Source organism: Netta rufina, assembly GCF_964035555.1.
Source record: "Netta rufina genome assembly, chromosome: 3".
Classification (NCBI taxonomy): domain Eukaryota; kingdom Metazoa; phylum Chordata; class Aves; order Anseriformes; family Anatidae; genus Netta; species Netta rufina.
The window spans coordinates 27,575,090-27,595,457 of record NC_140125.1 but is presented as its reverse complement, the minus strand read 5'-3'; the positions used below and the strand labels follow the sequence as shown (position 1 = coordinate 27,595,457).

General features: G+C 35.1%; 1 protein-coding gene across 1 annotated transcript in view; it reads right to left on the bottom strand.

Moving 5' to 3' along the window:
- The window catches only part of RYR2 (ryanodine receptor 2), a gene marked incomplete at both ends in the record, with an annotated part of 408,872 nt that overhangs the window by 220,272 nt on the left and 168,232 nt on the right, over positions 1-20,368 (bottom strand). The window contains 5 exons of the mRNA XM_084285045.1: positions 2,073-2,169; positions 5,206-5,305; positions 17,525-17,637; positions 18,865-18,943; positions 19,680-19,754. Of these exons, the coding sequence (XP_084141171.1) occupies positions 2,073-2,169; positions 5,206-5,305; positions 17,525-17,637; positions 18,865-18,943; positions 19,680-19,754 (464 nt within the window). The remainder of the gene's footprint in view (positions 1-2,072; positions 2,170-5,205; positions 5,306-17,524; positions 17,638-18,864; positions 18,944-19,679; positions 19,755-20,368) is intronic.

Sequence of the window (20,368 nt, the reverse complement as noted above, 5' to 3'; positions counted from 1 at the left end):
AATTTTCTACCTAAATAATTTATGTTAAAATTTTCTACCTGTTAAAATTACCCATATTCTTAACATCATTCTACCAGCAGTTAAATACTACCCATCAAAATAAGGTATGCATCCACCCTGAAAATTTAGCGGTGTAACCAAAAGAAGGTGTAATATATGCTTTTAGATGTTATTTTGAATAGGCAAGAGTCCTAACTAATAGATATAGAAAGAGCATTTTAAAGCAATAACTAAATTTATTACCAAATTAGGGAGGAGAAAATGTGGGACATAGAATGCTCCATAAAATTAGAAGTAATCATAGATTTATAAGTAAAAAACATTTATAACGCTTAAAAAAAAAAAAAAAAAAAAAAAAAAGGAGAATATGGATAAAAGAAATCAAACTATCAAACTTATTTTCGATCTGTGAAATAAAGCTCCTGGAGAACTGAAGAACTCCAGAATATCAAATCTGGCGTTTATGAGACACTGAGAGGCAATGCTTCTTGGCAATGCTCTCAGTAAAAATAAGGATATGTTGGTCCTATTTGTTGTGTACTAACTCTGCTTTCTTTGGGGAATTATGGAGCTAGGGGAAAAGGCAAACAGTGTAGAGAGAAGAATGGTCTGTTTTAAGGCACTGATCTGTAGTCTACGAAATGGAACCACAAAGATGCAACATCTGATTGCACAAGAAGAAAAAGTGAATTTTTTCCTACCTACCAACTCACTACTCTTTTATTGTGCTTTCTGTATGTTACTCTTCTTGTAAAGAGAGACTTTTTTTTGTGTTCTTAAATTTTTAAGTTCATTACTGAAGTGCCTAAACATTCTACAGATCTGCAATTACACTGCAATTACGAACTCTGAAGGCGATTTTTGCAGGATTTGAACTGAAATATGAGCAAACACTATACAATCCTATTGATTTATCTTATTCCCAGTGTCACTTCTGGGGTGAGGATAGAAATAGTAGCAAAAAATTCCAAGCTATAATGGATTTATTACATAGTAATTAAAACTATGTAATACTAAGTATGTAAATTATGTAAATACATAAATTATTAATATGTAAAACTAAAGCTTCAGAGTTTTGAAATAGCTTCTATTTTTTAAGAGTAGTTTTCTCTAAAACAAACAAAAAGCCAGGAAGCTGTCAAAAAATAATATGTGAAACCACTGAAGCTTGATCATTAATATTTAAAAATTCATAGAATAATTTTACATTTTTTTATGTCAGTTTCCAATCTGATTTTTATCTTTATAAGGTATAGCATGAAAAATACTTAATACCTTTCTATTTGCGAACTGAGAAAGTTTATTGGAAATGAATAGTTCTTAAAATAAACAGAACTTTCTTTATTATAGAAGTGCAGCTAGTTAATACACGTATGCTGGATTGTCAAGTACACCTGAGATCAATTAGTAGCCAGATTAGTAGCCTTGAAGGACTCAGCAGTAATCTCAACGTACCATGTTCTGAGCTGTTCTATGTGGTACAGAAAAAAAAAAAAAAAAAAAAAAAAAACACTGTATAGATTATAGATCATAATAAAAAATCAAAAAACACAGTAAGATTAATAATAACAGAAGTAATAAATGATGAGAAATAAAACAAAGGTGAAATAGTTTTGTATACTACATTCATAACCACAATAACAGGGTTAACATGCAGTTTAATACATCAGAACAAGACAATTATTAACATAACAGATACAAAGGTTTGTGGCACTTGTTCTCCTAGATTTGATTTTAAGCTAAGAAGTAAGGAAAAAAAAAAAAGAAATGTTAAATTCAAACGTTCAGTATTCAGCACCTCCACACACAGCTAAGTGCATTTTGTTTCATGGTGCTGGACCAAATCCACTTCCAATACATACTACTATTTTACAAATGTAAAGACTTAATTAGTACAAAAAAATCACAAATCACAAAACCAAGACATTCACGTCCAAAGTTCATCTCAAAAACATTCCTTCATATGAGCAATACATCTCATAAGAATATCCTTCCAAAATGTATACTATCAGTGACATTCAATATTGAATCAGTAATACCTATTTTTATTCTATTCTAGACTGGAAACCTACCTTCTTTGTTCTTCTCCATGTTCACCTGAAGGGACTGTCAAGCATTCATCCATGTGACCATGCAACAACCTCAGAACATCCCCTCCTATCAGATATCCTGGAATGAAGACAGAAAAATGAAGTGAATCGGGTTGATTTTTTCTTGTTTTTGTTTTGTTTTTCTGTTTAAATTTCTTTTAAAAGAGGGCCAGAGGAAGGGGAAGATATCCCATGTCCCGAGGAGCCAAGTGAGAAGAGTTCCAAGTCAGCAAGTAGGAAACAGCAGATGAGGAGAAAGAGCCACCAACAAGAGACCGCACAGAGATAGTGCAACTCAAAAAAAGACTTATCCAACTAAAACTATGAAGCACTTCCCTCCCAGAACACAAAGTGGGAGACACCTCTTCCATTTCACCAACTCATTTTTGGCTTTTATTTAAGCTAAGGATTCCAATTTATATACTAACAATACACGGATGCATTTGTTCATTAATTATAAAATTCTTTTTTGTGTCTTTTGAACTGTTCTGTCAGAAAAGCTGGGAAGATCCACTCAAAACTCTGCTTGACTTAAGATTTCCAAAATACAAATATTTTTTATTTGGGATCCAAAGAAATAACTCCTATACATACTCCACCACCACTGCACATGCAAATCTAAAGCCAAACACTTGTCTCTCCAGCATACAGGGACAGATACAAATTCCTATTGTAACAAAAACGTTTAAAAATATTATTGGAATAATATTTGGAAACTATTTCTTTATTAGCAAGTTGTAAGTAATCTATGCAGTAAGACATCTGTTCAGAAAAACGCTCTTGAATGTCCAACATTCATACTGTATACATTTCACGGGTTTATTTTGATGCTACTATATACTCAGGAAATCTTTTTTAGGATATATTTTTTAATATCTTTGAAATCAGTTTCAGATTAGTATTTATGTGGCTAACTTCAGCACTGCATTTTTCAACTTTGAGATGTTCTGCCTGAGTAGCTATTTTGTTTTTCTTTTGTTTTGTCCCCCTCATTTATTTCACAGAACAAAATTAGCAAAATTACTTGATCTGACTCTAAAGTTCTTTTTGCCTTAGTTAACTGACTTCTGTGTAAAACAGTTTTGCTGAAATGTACATTAAAAAAAAATCATTTTCTTCTATCTACCTCCCCTCAACATCTTAATTCATTTTATGGACTATTTATCCACCACTTTCACTTTAAAGTAATTTCACTTAACTAGAGTGGTTCACAAGTCCTGCAAAGATAAATGTGTTTTACTGTCTGTGAAAATACGTAGAACAGTAAAAGCCTGAACACATTTTTAATGGGAAGTTTTGATTAAGAGAAGGTATTACAGCACTTGTTGATCTGTTATGCTTATCTTTTCTTTACGAGGATGACAAAGCATTTATCAGATAGTAACAATTTATTTTCCTCTTCCCCCATTTTGATGTAATTTTCTCTAGTTTGGTTAGTTTTACTGAAGCGTATAGAATACGGTCATACACACTAAGCATCATATTCACATTCCCTTCACAAGACATATTCTTCTTTCCATCCCCTTGCAAACAGACTGTTTTCCATGTGACCCTCATCAGTGTTTTTTTACTTCAACATCTAGTTTTCAGCATTTTGTTATTTACTCCCAGTTCTCTTTTTCCCAAGCACTACCTCACTGCACATCCTTTGTTTTCCTCTCTGTCCATGTATTGAGTTCTTGTCTTTACTTTCTCAGACACAACATGCCAATTTATTGGCCACCTACTATCTCCCAACTTCAGATCCAAATTTTCTGTATTCTGATCTCTTTCTGTATTCTTTCTCTATACCTGCTACCTAGAAGGCCACATGTGAGACTGTGCCTGAAAAAGACTGTGCCTGAAAACAGAGCAAAGAGGTTTTTAGCACAGATCTAGCCTGGACACAGCAATCCTAAACTGCAAATGCTCAGAAATCTCTGCTCAGCTGTGTTGGGTCTGTCTGAGCTGGAGTCACCTTTTCCCTGCAGCAGCCCACACAGTGTTGTACTCTGCACTCATAGCTGCAACAGCACTGATATCACTCCAGTGTTGTGTCTATTGCTGCGTAGTGCTGGCACAGTATCAGGACTCCTTCCAAGCCCCCAAGAGCCAGCAGGCTGGGGGTGGGCAAGTGATGGGGAGGGGACATTGCTGGGGCAGCTGACCTAAACCAACCAAAGGGATATTCCACCTGATAGGGTGGGGATATAAAAAGGGATATAACACCTGATGTCACACTCAGCAATAAAAGGGGGGGCTCTCGTGGGGGAGGGGGCTGTTCCTCCTGAACAACCACTACGTGTTTTGAGGCCCTGCTTCCCAGAACATGGCTGAACACCGCTGGTTGATGGGAAGTAGAGAATTATTTATTTTTTTCCCTCTCTCTGTGCTTCCGCGTGGACTGATTTTTACTTCTGTTTCTTTTTTTTCCTCCCCATTCCCTTTCCTTTTAATTAAACCTTTCTCATCTCAAACCTCGAGTTCTCTGTGTTGTATTTTCTCCCCCTTCCTCTTTGAGGAGAGGGGGAGTGAGAGAGCAGTTATGGTGGAGCTCGGCTGTCCACCTGAGTAAAACCACCACATCAGCTTAAATCCTTGGTGTAAATGGGGAAATTTATCTAATAAGTTTTCTCAGATTTTTTGTTGTTTTTAACATGACCTCAGTTTCTTTAAGATTCATCATTTGGCTAGACTTTGTAACTCTGCAAGAGGTAACATGCTGATACAAAAAGACCTTCAGTCATATACAAATAATTGGAGTTATTCAACACATGAGAATTTTGTCATACCAAACAGCATTTTTTTTTACTCAATCTCAGGAAATTATACCCAAGATTGCATAAATAATTTAAACCAGGATCAAAAGACTTCTATTTTTAAAAGGTTTAAATATTAACATAACTTCAGTAAAATCAGATTTGAGTTAGCTATTCAGTACGTAGAAACAATGATGTAGAAAATCATCAATATGTCTTCCAGCATAATTCTCCCACTCTGTTTTCAGAATATTTGTTTTTAAATATTCAATCTAACAAATAAAATAAGGGAAATACCACTCCCATACTTCAGTCATATTTGGCAATTATTTCATCTACCATCAATCTTTCGATAATTAAAGTTGAGTTAATCTTACCTTGGGCAACTTCACTTCCTGAACTGATTGGTGCTACACTCCAGAGTGTTTGCTGGAAGGCTGCATCAACATGTAAGCTACCATTGCCATAAGAGAGATGCTAAAAAAAAGAAGGAGAAAGACTTTGGGGTTAATTAAAAATCTCATTGCAATATGCAACAATAATACCAATTTTTCTCTTTGTTCTTTCATACCTAAATTGTTTCTTTTGTAAAAGCAATCACAAAGTCAGACCTGTGTACTCCTGCAGACAGTGGAAATAAAACTAGAATACTAATACAGCATATTTGCCTCAAAGAAACAGAAATGATACAGAATGGTCAAATCTTTAGGGTCTTAGACAATTGCAAGCATTCTGAAGAACTGATCATTAAATGCTGCAGGGATTTACACTGGTGTTCTTCCTTTTGTATCCAATGAGATTTTCCACAGTGTTAGAATACTGGGATGTGATATTGATCTATATTTCAGGTGTAACTCAACACCTAATTATTTCTTGGCCACTGGCTTCCTAACGATGTCATCAGATCACAGAAAACAAGTAATCAAGTCATTGACTTTGTAAGACACATGTGGGAGTTTCCAAAATATATTTTTTTCTTGCACAAAGTTTTCATGATACGAGCAAATCCATAAAATATCTGTACCTGAAAGATTTATTTACTGCCTATGAATGCAACAGGTGTTCTGCTTTTTCTGTGTTAATACCAGAATGGCACTTCTTTCTGGTGAGTATCTCAGATGGGTGAGTGTCTCAGATGCTTTATCTTCTCAGAATTCTTTTTTTGTTTGTTTTGTTGCTGTTTTTGGGTATTTTCCAGCTTGTGCAATAACATTTTTGTTTCAGAAATTCTAATCTCAAGGCATATTAAACATCACATCCATACAAAAACCTTTGTCCCACACTGTTATTTCTATTGATATACCATAAATACAAAACAAGATATAATAAAGATTATAGGATTATAAAATTATAGAACTACATGTTATAAATCAGCAGCTGCGTTGTAGTATACCATTTATCCTATCAGGTTATAACTTTTCAAGTGTAGTAACATTTAGACATATCAAAAAAGTTACTGGATAGTAACTGGGCTTATATAGTAGTATTAATCTCTACTTCTGAATGTTGTGAACAGCATTCACACCTTTGGGGTAAAATTATTAACACCACAGACAACAAAAATAGTAATGGATGTTAGAAAGAGGTAGATTCCCAGCAACATGGATAGAGTCCTTGTGTTTTCCTGGCTGCATATATTCTAGCTGCATTGTGGTACAAGAAATAGTGCATCAGCTTATTTAAGTGGCTCCCACAACAGTTAGTGACATACAAAAGTCATTTTTTTCCTACAGCACCAGTGTCATTCAGCACGTCATAGAGGATATTCAGTGAATAAACAACCACTTTCACACTATGGCAAATACATAACTTAGTCAATGGCAGACCAGGCTGTAAGATTACAAACCCCATTACACCTCAAGTCCCATTCCTGCCCTCATGGCCATAATTTTATTGTTGAGTTTCCTCTAATTGAGATCACTGCACAGATTCCAATTGGGGACAGGATAATTCAGCCAGAAAAACCAAGCAGGGAATTTACTTTTTGTGAACAGATCGTTCAGGGCAGGCAAAAGAGGAAGAGGATAACCACCCTGTCATTTAGATGCCATCAACAGCAGTTCTTGGAACTGTGTGTTTTGTACATATTAATGAACTTATTTTTACACACAATGGTACCAATTGAATTAGCGTTCCATTTTATAGATAGAACATGGAACAAAAATTCATTGCTAACATCTCTCTTCAGAACACCTATTGTTTTTTTTTATTAGTTCTTTTGACTCCAGTTGCAACTCTGATTATAAACCAGATGTCTCAAGTTGAGCCACCAAAGAATCATATCTATTAAAAGTTTTGAATAAATGACTTAATTCAATACATGGTTATAGAGTGGAGAGTATATATCTGCAGTCCTCTTCTTTCTCTCACATCCCTGTATTTCCAGCTGAACCCTTCAATTTACAAATGAAGGCATGAAAAGATTCCATAACCTATGAAGTTCTAAATTAATTCCCTGAACATCATTTGCAGCAAACAATAAAATGAAACTTTGACACCCCAGAGAATGTAGTTTGTCAACGGATAATCAAGTATTCAACTAGGCAAAAGGGGAGAGGAGAGGAGAAGGGAGGGGACCAGAGGGGAGGAGAGAAGCAATCTTAATACTGGTATTGTCTAACTGTTTGGTGCTGGGATTTCACAATCCCAATGTTGTTTTAAAGAAATCTGCTGCCTGACTACTTTATTCAGAGCTTATCTGCTTGGTTTTGTACTTTAAGCAGAATAAAACCATCAAAATGAAATATGAATTCTGTACCACTACATTCATGACACGGACATGACACTCAAACTGAGCAGCCTCTGTACCTAGCAGCAGCTTGCTATTATCCATGAAGACTGTGTAGGGCATGTCTTCCAGTTACGAATGAACATTTGCAATGCAGAAATACTTGGGGTTTGGTCATCCTGCTATTTCTAACCCTGTGATAGGTCTTAATTTGTTATAGAGAGGTTCTTCAGCTTCCTGTCTCACCCCAATATTATTCTTTCCGCTCTGGTGTCCAGGCTTAACCAAAAGGGTAGATTTGCCTATCCTGCTGATAAAACAATAATCACCTAAAATAGCATTTAATCGTGTTTTCTAAGCATGTTTCAGAATTAAATTGCAGTATTTTATGAATACAAGTAAACACTACAGTCTAGATGCAGTTTTCAAGGATAAACTCCAAGACTAAAATAAGTACCATAGGTTTTCAACAGAAACAACCATCATGCCATAAGCTCCATATTACTCTGCAAAAAAGTGACACAGTCACATCTCTGTTCTCAAGTCCTCAAGAACACTGAATATTCAAGTTCACTAAAGAACTAAGGAATTGGAAGGTTATTTCCACAAGAACCCTTCAGTAGTGATTGCAGCAGCATAGCTGCATTTACAATAGTTGCAGATAACAAGATGATGCATTCTACACTTCACAATCAGTCTCCACCAAAGGCATGCACAGATGCTACAGATAAAGATGCAGACTGTAATTTGGAAAGACATAGTGTTTCAATGTATACATACACTTTACCCCAGAAAGAATATATAGTTATATATAAATATATAAATATGGCTCTAGAGAAAGAGAGAGAGAGCACCTAGTGTTTCTGCTCAGCAAAATGTGCACATGTGAGAAGAGAAAAACAAAGACAGCAAAGCTTTTGCTTTGGGCTTCTTCTTAACTATTATGTGTCAATACTGACATCTCACCTAACAGTATTTATTTCTATCTGTACTTTACATTATGATGTCTCTGACTTCATTATTAACCACTTCTAAATGAAATACTAACAAAAGCAATAATACGGAAAGCTGCTTTTCTGGCACAATTTGAGAACTAAGCACAGGGCAGAGCACTTCCCAGAATGCCTAACTACTGCACACAACAGCAGCAAAAACCACACTGCTTCAAAAGAGTTAGTAACAGCTGGTGCAGAGATGGAGGCCACATGCATGCAGTCACAGAGATGATCCAATTCAGTCTATTTCTTTTCTGTACTCACAGGCTCTGATAGCCCTTGCTGTTCTCCATTTCTCTCTGGCTTAAAGTGACTTCAGTGATCAGGACAGAAAATAAGTGTCATGCCATTTAGGCATGTATCCTCAGTGGCCTAAGAACCTCTTAGATGCTCTAAGTCTTGAACAGACACCTTTCTCATAGTAGGTACACAAATGGTAATGCAGGCAGAGTGGGGGGGGAGCACTTTATACGTATCTCTATTTTTTCTTACTCAGCCTGAGATCAGGCAAAGCAAAACAGAAAGGCATCCACACCAGGGATATTTATATCTTGGGAAAGAAGTCAAAAACTACATAGCTGTATCTGTAACAAAACAAATGAGAAAAAAAAAAAAAAAGGAAAAGAAAAAAATATATACCCTCTTTTTATTAGAAAAGGAGAAATGTGTTGCTTCAAACAAAAATAAAGAAGGATTAGCAAACTTCAGCAAAAATCAAAAGGTTGAAATGATGCACTCTCTAGAATATAAAGCACGTTATCTTCCTACTTATTGGGTATCTTTTTTATTAAAATTTATTACCTGAGTCAGCGATGGAAAAAATATTACATAAGTAACTCTGAGTATTATACCAATGATGTCAAAATAAATAAAAGTATTCAGTCACATTAGAGTGTTAATGGAAAGAACTACAAGCAATTAAATAGCATCTGTGTAAAATATTCATGCCATTAGTTTTTTGTGTTTATGTCTAACAGAGACAAGACACATTTATTGAAACATCTATTTTATACTTTTTAAAAATTTGAACAAATATAGGTAAAATTACACTGCAAAAAGAAATGGTTATCTAAATTTTGAGTTAAAGGAGGCAGACCACAGGAAATTTAAGATGGATTTAAAGCTCTAAAAAATCCCGTTTTCTTTGCATTTCTCTGTAGTCTTTTAAACAGTTGGCTGACAGATCTGCAAGCAGAGAGAACTTTTCCTTTGATATAGAAAGAATTGCCAGCACTAGACCAACCCTTTCCAGCCTCTCGACTCAGCATAAAGGTATCATCAACAAACGGAGAGGAGCAGCTAGAGCACACAGATACACAGAAATTTCCATTACAAACCAGCCACCACGTATCATCTAATCCAGTATCACACAGCAGACAGCGGACAATTCCAGATGCGTGGCACGAAAGCATAAGAATCTCAGAAAGGATAGATGAGGGTAGTCAGCATTCTCCCTCTTTATATTAGCTCTCCTTCTGAGCTATCACCATTAAAAGCCTGAAGCACATCAGCTACTATGCTCCAAATTATTATCATTTATTACGATTAGACACAAGTGTTTTAATTAACAAAACATAAATTTTGCAGAAGCAAGCATCAAAAGTTAGGAAATATCAAAGTAGCCTATCGAAACTGAATGGCTTCTGGTGTATGCATCATATTACAGTCTTCAATGGCATGAGCTTGTGTGATTATTTTTTTCTCCACAAGTGTGTGTGTTGTATTTAGGCATATAAAGGGGTTCACTTCATGAACAGCTGCTGAATGTTTTGTTTTCTCTTCAGTCTTCAATCTGCAGCCTCATGCTTTGTTTAGTATAGTCAATTCTTCAAAGCTTTGAAAAGAGGATTATTAATTTCCTCATAGGCATTTCTCTTGCTACAATCAATTACAGCATTTCACAAAATGCAACAAAAACTAATGAAATCATTTTCTCAAAACCCCAAAGGAGTAGCACGATAGCGTCATTTTCCAGAGAGGAATAGACACACACTAAGAAGTTTTCATTAACCTAGGATGCCCCAAACTGAGGTCACAAAAAAAGTTTATTCCCATGGTAAACTGCATTATGTGTAGTCTTAATGTTTAAGGCACAGCCTCCATTTACCTGAGTTGCAGATATCAAGACTAACAGACTCTGGGACCTCAACCTCAAGAAGAAGGAGGATAACCTAGAGCCACAACTCAGGTAACCAGCTGGTATGGAAAAAAGATTCAGCGACCACTTGAAATCAAGCCTGGTATAAAAGATGATCTACTCAGCAAATTCCACAGCAAAGTGTGATAGAGAATCTGAAGCTCCAGGAAAATGTTTAACTAAGGATTGTAATGCCCACCCTCCACCTGCAATTACCACCTTGACATTTCATCTTCAAAGTTATTTTGTTCGACAGCCTCTCTGCTGCTCAGCCCTGACACAGCCTTTGAACTTCTATCATCAGCACTAAAACAGCATTCCATAGAAAGATAGCGGGGGTGTATATTTAAGAGATTTCATAGCATATATTAGTGTTGTGTTTTTTTTTTTTTTTTGCATTTTCTAACACCTACAATTTTATGAAAGTTTAAGAATATTATTTTTATAGTATACTTTGTACATAATTTTCCTACTTAAAAAAAAAAAAAAGCAAAAAAAAGAAAAAACAGTTACAGTAGGTGGCATTACACTGACACCCACATGAATGAGATGAACTAACCCTTAAAAGTACTTGTTAGGTTCATGCCACCTAAACTCAAAGAAAATTACCAGCAGGAGTGGGTTGCCTGCATTACCATGGATGGCAGCTATGCTGTAATACTGTAAAACAGTGGGTTTCCTAAATAATCTCTGAAGGCAGCTATCTAGCTTAATTGTTCCAGATCTCTCCCACTCTTTTCTTCTACAATTTTTTGTCCCAATCCCATATATCTCAGTTAGACAATGCAGGTACAGCCTACTTTACCACCCATAATTAATATTTCCTTTTGCTTCAAAAAGTTTTTCTCAAACCTACAAAGCCTAAACCTGACCTTTTGGCTTTTTTCACGTTCACCCTTCTGCTTCTTACATCAGCCAGCATCAGGAACTCACTACAACTCCTATCTCTCAATTTCTCTCTCACTTCTCAACCCCAGAAGTTCCCGTCTGGACCTTTGTCCAGCCATTGGACTCTCCCCAGCCACCCCACTGATTCTCTGCAGATCTCTCATGTTGCTCTTCATTCCAAGTCCCACCCCACTGGTTCTTCTTACAATTTTTCCTGACAAAATGGTGCAAGTTTTCTGCCCCAGATTTCTAATACAGCTTTAACCAGCAGGTGCCCAGTCCTCTCTTTTCACCAACTTCTTTGTCCCACATTAGTTCTTTTCTGCTCACCTTCCTTCAGCTGCACATCTCTTCAGCCAGTCACCAAGTCCTGACCAGTTTCCCTTCTTCCCACTTCAGTTCCAGGCTCTTACACCTGCTACATCACTTGGCTTTTGCTCCTTCTACCTTCTCATAGCTTCCTTCTCCATACTTGTGGAGATGGCAGCAGATCCCTGGCAGCACATGAAACATCATGTTCTCATCTGTCAATACAGTGCCTGACTTCATTCCTGCCTTGACTACCCATTACAAGCTGGTTTCACCACTGCTGGGGTGTATTTAAGTATTTCCTGTGGATGGTGTATAAACAGTTTCTTAACAGACAGCAGCTGCAAGAGGTCTGGATTATGCAGAATAGGCAAAGTCATCAGACTTTTAGCTACTCAAAGAATAAACTGCAGCACTTCAGAATGTTTCTTCATTAAGTGGGATGGGGAGGTTGTCTTTTTTTTTTCAGTCATCAAAAAGTGCATCTGTGATATCAAGACCACTCTTTCTAATCTGCTGCTCAACATTTTCATAAAATTTTGATTAATTTTCTTAATGAGGTGATTATTTTTTCTTCCAAGTCTTCAGGCTTAGTGACTTCTGACCTCTTCTAGATGAACCCAAAAAAATATCTCAGATTGATACAAAAAGTATCAATATAATATCAAAATACAGAAAGTGATGCTTCTCTTTCTACAAAGTGAATTTTGACGTTATAAGCACTTGATTATAAGCACTTAGAAGTAGCATTTTGTAAGGTGTAACTGCTTGACAACCTTAATAATAGGGAAGATCTACCAGCCTCCTTAATAACATTTCAAATTGTATAAAGACTCAGTGTGAACTGCATTATGATCAGTTTAACAGAGCAGCTCAACAGTAACTTTATTCCACTAATTTCAGGTTTGTTTATGCAGATTCAAAAGATTTGGAAAAATATATTTTATAACTAGAAATAAATGATGTAACTGTGCACTCACACATAACAAAGCAAAGTCCAACTAATGAGTTTCATTCTCTTAGGGAAAAAGAGAAATGCCTGGAGGTGTGGGGGGCAGAAACTACACACTGCTGTGTTCCCTAGTCCCATTGCACCACCGACAAATTGTTCAGGTATTTCCTTGTGAGAAGGAGCTATCCCAAGTCTCTGGTAATAAAAATAAGAATTAAAACTAAGAGCTGATAAAAAAATACATGTTGTTAAAAGAGTACTTGGAGGGAGTGCTTTTCCAACACTCAGGAACCTGTCTATCTGTCCAGGACAGGTGACAGATATCAGCTCCACCTTTCAAGTCATTTGTTCTAATTTAGAAGATAGAATTTTGAATGAGAACTTGGTCATCTTTTAACCACGAAAAAGACATTTGAGGAAAAGCTTCCACTTCAAAGGAAATAAGAGTATAAGTTTCCAGTATAAAAAAATAATAAAAGTTCTTATAAGTTAAAGAGAGGTAAGTCTCAAGTCTTTTTCTTATAGTGTATGCTTGCATAACACAGCTGCAGATCAGCATGAGTCAGGACAGCAACTACATACATAGTACAGTGCAGAAATAGTTGCCTCATACTGAAACCTCTGCATTGCAAATTCAAAGTTTAATTTTTTTCCTCTCTCCTGAGTTGTCAGCTTGAATAACACTGACCTCATTGCCACTAATTTTCATTTTGATCTTCATTATGCATTTTGTACTTCATTTTCATGTCTAAGGAATTTTTCATGAATGATGTTTAAAAGAGTAAAGCCTCTGGATAACAGTACTTTCATGAATTTGACAGAAATTATAATTAATTCAATTTCTAAACTATTTTAAATTGGCAATTTTGAAAGCTATCGTGGTATGTAATTAACAGTAGGCATAGGCAAACCTCAGTGCAGCAGTACACGCTAAATGTCTGAGACAGGGAAAGCTACAGGAAATAAAAGAAACAGAGCAACTCTGTCTTTAACTTAAATGGTGGCAGTATTTATAGCAGAACATCTCTCTGCTCCACTCTATGAGGGCTGAGCAGAGCCAAGTTTTCCTCTCCGAAGGATCTGGCAATAGCACAGCTCACATATTACATAATTCCACAAGCACTTATATAAGTGCCTTTCCCCAGAAATGTTACACAGTAAAATGAGCATCTAACATCCCATTGTATAAGCAGGGATAATGAGGATGAGAGTAATGGAGTGACTTGTCCAGGAATATTATTGTGAGTTAACAAATAGCCAACAACCGCATCTCCAGACTTTTAGTTTACTGTCACAACACTAGTCTTCCTATCAGTTTCACAGTTGTTCACTGGAATAAAAGGACAACTCTACAGAACAAAAAGAATAAATAAACTGAGTTGTCTCAAAGGCTTTTTTTGATGGGAAGAGAAACTGAAGGAAAGTCCTGATGTTTTCTCAATACTTAGTGGTGGTTGCCAGCCAGATTAGGTCTAAACACTAAGTTGCTGACCACACCAAGACCATGAAGTTGCAAAGTCAATAAAAGAAAAAAAAAATAAAAATAAAAAATAAAAGTAATCCAGCTACAATCGGGCAACTAGAAGATTAGGCTAAGAAGCTGATATAGTTCTGCTGCTCCCCCTGTATTATGCTGCTCCCCCTGTATTATACAAATTAAGCTAAGTTCTGACTACATTTTGAAAAATACTATTTTCATGCCCTGTTAATTAAATCTATTCATCTGTTATTTTCACATGCACATCCTTGCACCAAGATTATTAACCTTTTTGTTTTAATTTGAAGGTACCTGTTGAAGTGGCTTGAAAACAGAAAGAAATATTGGAATATAAAAAGGTGACATTACAATGCTATTCCTTGTAACACTGTGATACACAAGGTTTGATATAAAACCTACCTTTTCCTAAGTTTTTAATTGTAAGTACAAAACGTATATAAATGTAACCCTCAGAATCCTGTCAAACTTCACTGTCTGTCAAAAGTTTTATCTGAGCAACTCCTCAAACTTAGAAAAAATGCTTTTTAATTTCAGTAGAGCCTACTTGGTCTCACTGTCAAGGTCAATTCATAAAAATAACTTATCTCCCCAGTGTCGGAGCTATTGTGAAAGGTATCAGTTGCTACATTCCTTTAAATGTTACAGAAAATAAGGTCTATACCAGGGCACTGCACTCTGAATAAAATGCTGTGATTACTTTGTAAAAGACTTTTTGTTGTTGTTGTTTCCATACACTTTTACAGCATTTCAAGTGGACACTGTAGAAAAGAGAATCTTGTTGATATATGTTGTGCCAGGGAGTCAGTTTTCTTTAAATTTGGTACAGATTAAGTGTGACTTTATTGGCATGGGTTACATTTTTCTGAACTACATGCCCAAAATACTAAGGTTTTTTTGTTTGTTTGTTTGTTTGTTTGTTTGTTTTTGTTTTGTGTGTGTGTGTGTGTGTGTGTTTCAAAGCACAGTGAAGCAAGATTTTTAGGAAACAGCATTGGAGCTACATTGGAGTTATCCAATGTCACAGGAAAGAAAAGAAAAATAAAAAATAAAAAATAAAAAAAAAGGAAAAAAAAAAAAAAGACTACAAGGCTATCGTGACAAGCCATTGAACCAGTATCTCAGCTCACAATTATTACAGCGGAGAACTGAGAACTGTAGATCTATGGCACATCCTCTGAAGGTATTTTGTAATGGATCAATTTTAATAGTTTAAGATGGAGAGACAGTTTTCATGAAAAGTATTCACTCACTGGTAACTGGGTATTTCAGTCTTTATCAACTTTTTGAATTTTCATGTAAGTACTGTTGCTTTATTTACAGTGCTAATATAATTACTGAGTAGGTAGTAAAAAGACAAATATTTTGATGATTGTGAAGCCGTGTATTTCATCAGCTCTTAATATAGCCTGGAAACACATCCATTTATAAAAATGCGGGGGTGAGTGCCTGTAAGAGCAAAATTAATTTTGCTCAGTCCTCCCTCCTTCTTACTATCAAATCAAAAAATAATTGAAATAGGCTTAATAACTATTCATTAAAATCTTGCTCTAAACCATTTTAAGACTGTAATACAGAGATTAAAATATCAAGAACATAGATTTGTCTAGTTTCTCACTACAGAGAAAATATAATTTGAATGTGTTGGTATTTTGCGTGGAAGATGCGGTATACACATTAACACCATGGGAGTCATTAAAATTTACTGTGTTGAAGGAAATCAGTCTCTGCAGTCAGCATCATGTCTCCATGTATAAAAGTACATATGTCAGCCTTGAGAATTAACAGCTGAGACACATACTCTAATTAATAAGATAATAAGGCTGAGCTGATTTACTAATTAGAGGGTAGAGAGTATCAGTACCTACATAGAGAAATTATTTAGAGCAAAATTCAACTCCAGCAACTCAATTCAGCAATTCAATAAATTTCAAAAGAAACTTAATCTCTTTAAATAAAAAATCTCTTTAAATAAAAAAATTACAGTAATTAACTTTCTCGTTAATACTGTCCACAGAAAGTTACTTTTCCAGTAATCCTAATTGCAATTCTCATAGAAGTAGTTATTAAAAATAGTTTTAAAATATAAAGATCATCTGAAAGTTCTCACAATTTCCACTTACAAAAATAACTCACTAAATGAGTGACAGTGCTTCTGAGTTAAAATTATATTAAATTAAATCCTCATTTTCTATGTCATTCCAAAGAAGGGAAAACATTTTTAATTTTATCAAAAAGAGAAAACAACTTCACAACATAAAAATTAAGGAAAGACTATACAATAAATTTTCTTGCTATAGGTAGGGCTGAAACAATTCTCTTGACAAAGTTAAAAACATGTTATCATAAAAGATTTTTTTTTCAGTTGTAGCTACATTTGCTGAATCACTGGGTCTGATTTTTACAGAACCTTCCAGCAGACTGGCATTCTTTCTATTTTCATCTTATTTTGTTGTGGTTTTGTTTGTTTGTTTGTTTTAGATAGAATAGTTCACACTTTTGCAACCCCAAGAATACACCAAAAATAAATCATTTTAAAGTGCTGAAGAGTTTCATTAGAGAACAATTGACAGATGCTTTGATGAGTAAGAAGTAGTTATTTAAACAAGTGATAAAAAGCAGCTACCCCATAAAGTTTTTTTTAATACTTTAGCTATATTTAAATATTAATTCAGGTAATAATTTAAGTAGTTTAATTATATTTAATTATATTTAAATATATTTAATTATGATGTATCAGTAGCAGTATATACTATACTATTCATAATCCTAAGGAAAAAATGGACCTTTTTTATGACCATAAAATACTATATTCTTGAATTAAATATTCCAAAACTTTGGTATGTAGTTTTAATTCATTTAGCATAGTACTGCTAGCCTCAGAACACTAAGACCATAAACATTTCAGTTATGCAATTTGGCAGACTCTTCTATTTTCTTCTTTTCTTCATTAGTAATTTTTTAACTTCTATTCCATTATTTAAATGAACATAACTTAGATCAGTCACATGTCAGTGTCATACTTTGCAGATCTTCAAAGCCTTGTTTTGCAAAATGGTATTAAACACCAGTTTAAACACTTTAATCTATACTTTTGTGGAGCTGGAAACGCAATCCAGGCTTTAGTATAATACTTTTATTAACTGTTTTTCTGTAGAGAAGACACTGTTCAGACATTCTTGTAGAACTTACCAGGTATCTTTCTGAAGAGACACTGACTAAAATAAGATCATCTCCAACACGTACTTTTTCTCCTTCTGATCGCTGCTTGGAAGCAGGATGGATGGTCCACCAGCATGCCTCACCTGTATTGTGATTAAATAATAAGAGAGAAAGAAATTAGAAAGAAAGTGTCTAAGAGTATTGCCATTACTTTTAAAGTTATCTCAGTCAAAGTTTTGACCCATTTTTCAGATGGGTAAAACTAGCGTCCATGTGTTTTCTATAAGTAGTATCAACCCTGCATCAGCATCCTGCCAGAAACTTAGAAGGAAATAGTTTCTGGCAGAAACTATGTAGAAGTCAGCAAGACCTCTGTAACAGAATTCCAGAGTTGAGCAAAGAGGAGACTGTGTTTTCAAGGCAACCTGGTCCAGGCTGCTCTTGCTGAAGAAGTTTCCTGTCACTGTTGTGCCATGTTCTGGGCAAGAAATTGAAAAATGTTCCTCTCAGAATTAGAATCATAGAATCACATAATATCCCGAGTTGGAAGGGACCCATAAGAATCATCGAGTCCAACTCCTGGCACCACACAGGTCTACCCAGAATTTTAGACCATGTGACTGTGCACAGTTCAAACACTTCTTAAGCTCTGACAGGCCTGGTGCAGTGACTACTAGGACAAAGACCTGGAAAAAAAACAACACATTATTTACTTATTAATACTGTCCTAAAGGTCTCATAAATCCAAACTGAATTACGTTCTTGCACTCCTAGTGACATTTATTGACTGTAATCCCCTAGAATATTTTAAAGTACTGAAGTCAAAAAATTTGTTCCCATGATAAACATGTTTTCAGATATACTTCTTGCAGGGAAGGTATGCTTTTAAAAAAATAATAATTTATCTTGCAACCACTCAAGTTTTTCTATTACTGTCGTCAATCTTGGCTATAGCAGTGCTTTAAAAAACAAGTAAACTTCTTGTTTCTAATTAAACAAATTGACCAAACTGATGACATCGTAAAAACCTGTATCACTCTTAAAAATATTAAAAAAAAAATCCAAATTGTCAGCAGTTCTAAAACATTAATAGAATCTTTATTTAAAATAATAAACTTTTTTTTTTTTTTTTCAGCAGAAGTTTCCTACTGGAATGACAACATTGGAATGACAATTCCTTCGAAATGAGAACTATTAGAAAATGTGAAAATAAGATATTGAAACTGTAAAAGATGGGAATATTAGCTTTTGTTTCTTTAGTCCTTAAAATACTTTTAAATTTTATATGATTTATATGTTTTTTATAGTTCTCTGTTCTGATTTTTAAACTGAAAGTATTTTTCATTACATTGTCTTACACTAGTTTTTACCTGTTGTATCCTCTTGCAGTCCTACATCAAATGCCAGTTTATCCATTGAAGATCTAGATGTAGACAGGCAGCATAGATACTAAAAGAAAAAAAGCATGCATCACTTTTTCCACTCATAATCCACTAGAATATAAAAAGCAATCAGCCTGCTAACATAATAGTGATTCTTAAATTATACCCATTAGTTAATACCAAGAACATAAATGCCTGTTAAACTGAATGGTACTCAAGGAGTCTTGGCTAAGATCTGAAGTTCTCAGACTTTATGCAGGTTATATTTCCACTCAAATGAGAATAGCAAGGATGGAAATAAGGGAGCTGGTTACATCAAACGTAGCTCCATGAAGCCTCACCCAGTTAAGCAGTTTCGAACCGATATTCTTCTGACAACTGAAGTGTAATGCCTCTGTCCAAAATATGTGCACGAAGGAATTTCCCTTCCCACTCAGTTTCCAACATATGTTCAGGTTGCAAGCCAGATGCCAGCAGTAGACTCAGTCCCAGCTTATGCAATATGCAATATCCAAGGTAAAAGCAATGGGGAATTACCAATTCAGCATAGACTGACAAGCAGAGAACTCATCACTATGGAGCCAGACTTAGTTTCACCACTTTACGCAGAAATGAGTAGCTTCATTTCATATTTCCAAGCATCTACCCTTCACATCAGAGACATTTTACCATTGGTTCATGGAAATTTTTGTGAATAAGTCTCCCAATACCAGAAAATGACAATGGCCAAGGTACTTTCTAACAATTTTCACACAAATGTGAGCAGTAAACAAATGTTTGCTGCTCCAGCTCCTGTTACATACCATGCCACTGTAGGAATGGCGCAGCAGGATTGCATGCCCGTAGAGTAGTGTTCGATGACCACCACCTTGTGCAGACTGAAAGATAAAAAGAAATTATATACTGGCATGTTAGAATAAAATGAGACCTTTTACAAAATAAATAAATAAAAATGAAAGATCAATTTAAAAAAAAAAAAAAAGTCGATCTCTGGACAATCCGTATTTGCCCCATTACAGAGAAGAGTATTTCTTGATAAAATGCTGTTTCAGGGATTAGTTCAAGAAGATAGCTTTATGAATGTGTTCTCCTTAGTTTTGATTAGCTCCAAATATATCGAGCTTTAGTCAGAATACAAGTCCCTGGGACAAATTTTACATAGAATCTGGAGAAGTGATTCTAGATGTTCTTGACTTTTTCTATTAGAAGTCCTCAATTAACAGATGATAGAAAATGCTTTCTTTGTAACAAGTCACCATTTTGGTATAAAATACACTGTAAAAACTTGAATCCTTTTTCCTTCGGCTGAAAGCAGAATGCTTCTAGAGAACAGCAGCTCTCTACACCCTTACATATTGTTAAATCTCTCCTTATCACCTCATTTTCCCCTCTAAAATACATGCTTTTCTATACAGGAGGTATTCCAAAGGAGATTATGAAGTATTGTCCCTGCTTTTTATGAAAATATTAATGATCTATCAACCACAGTTAA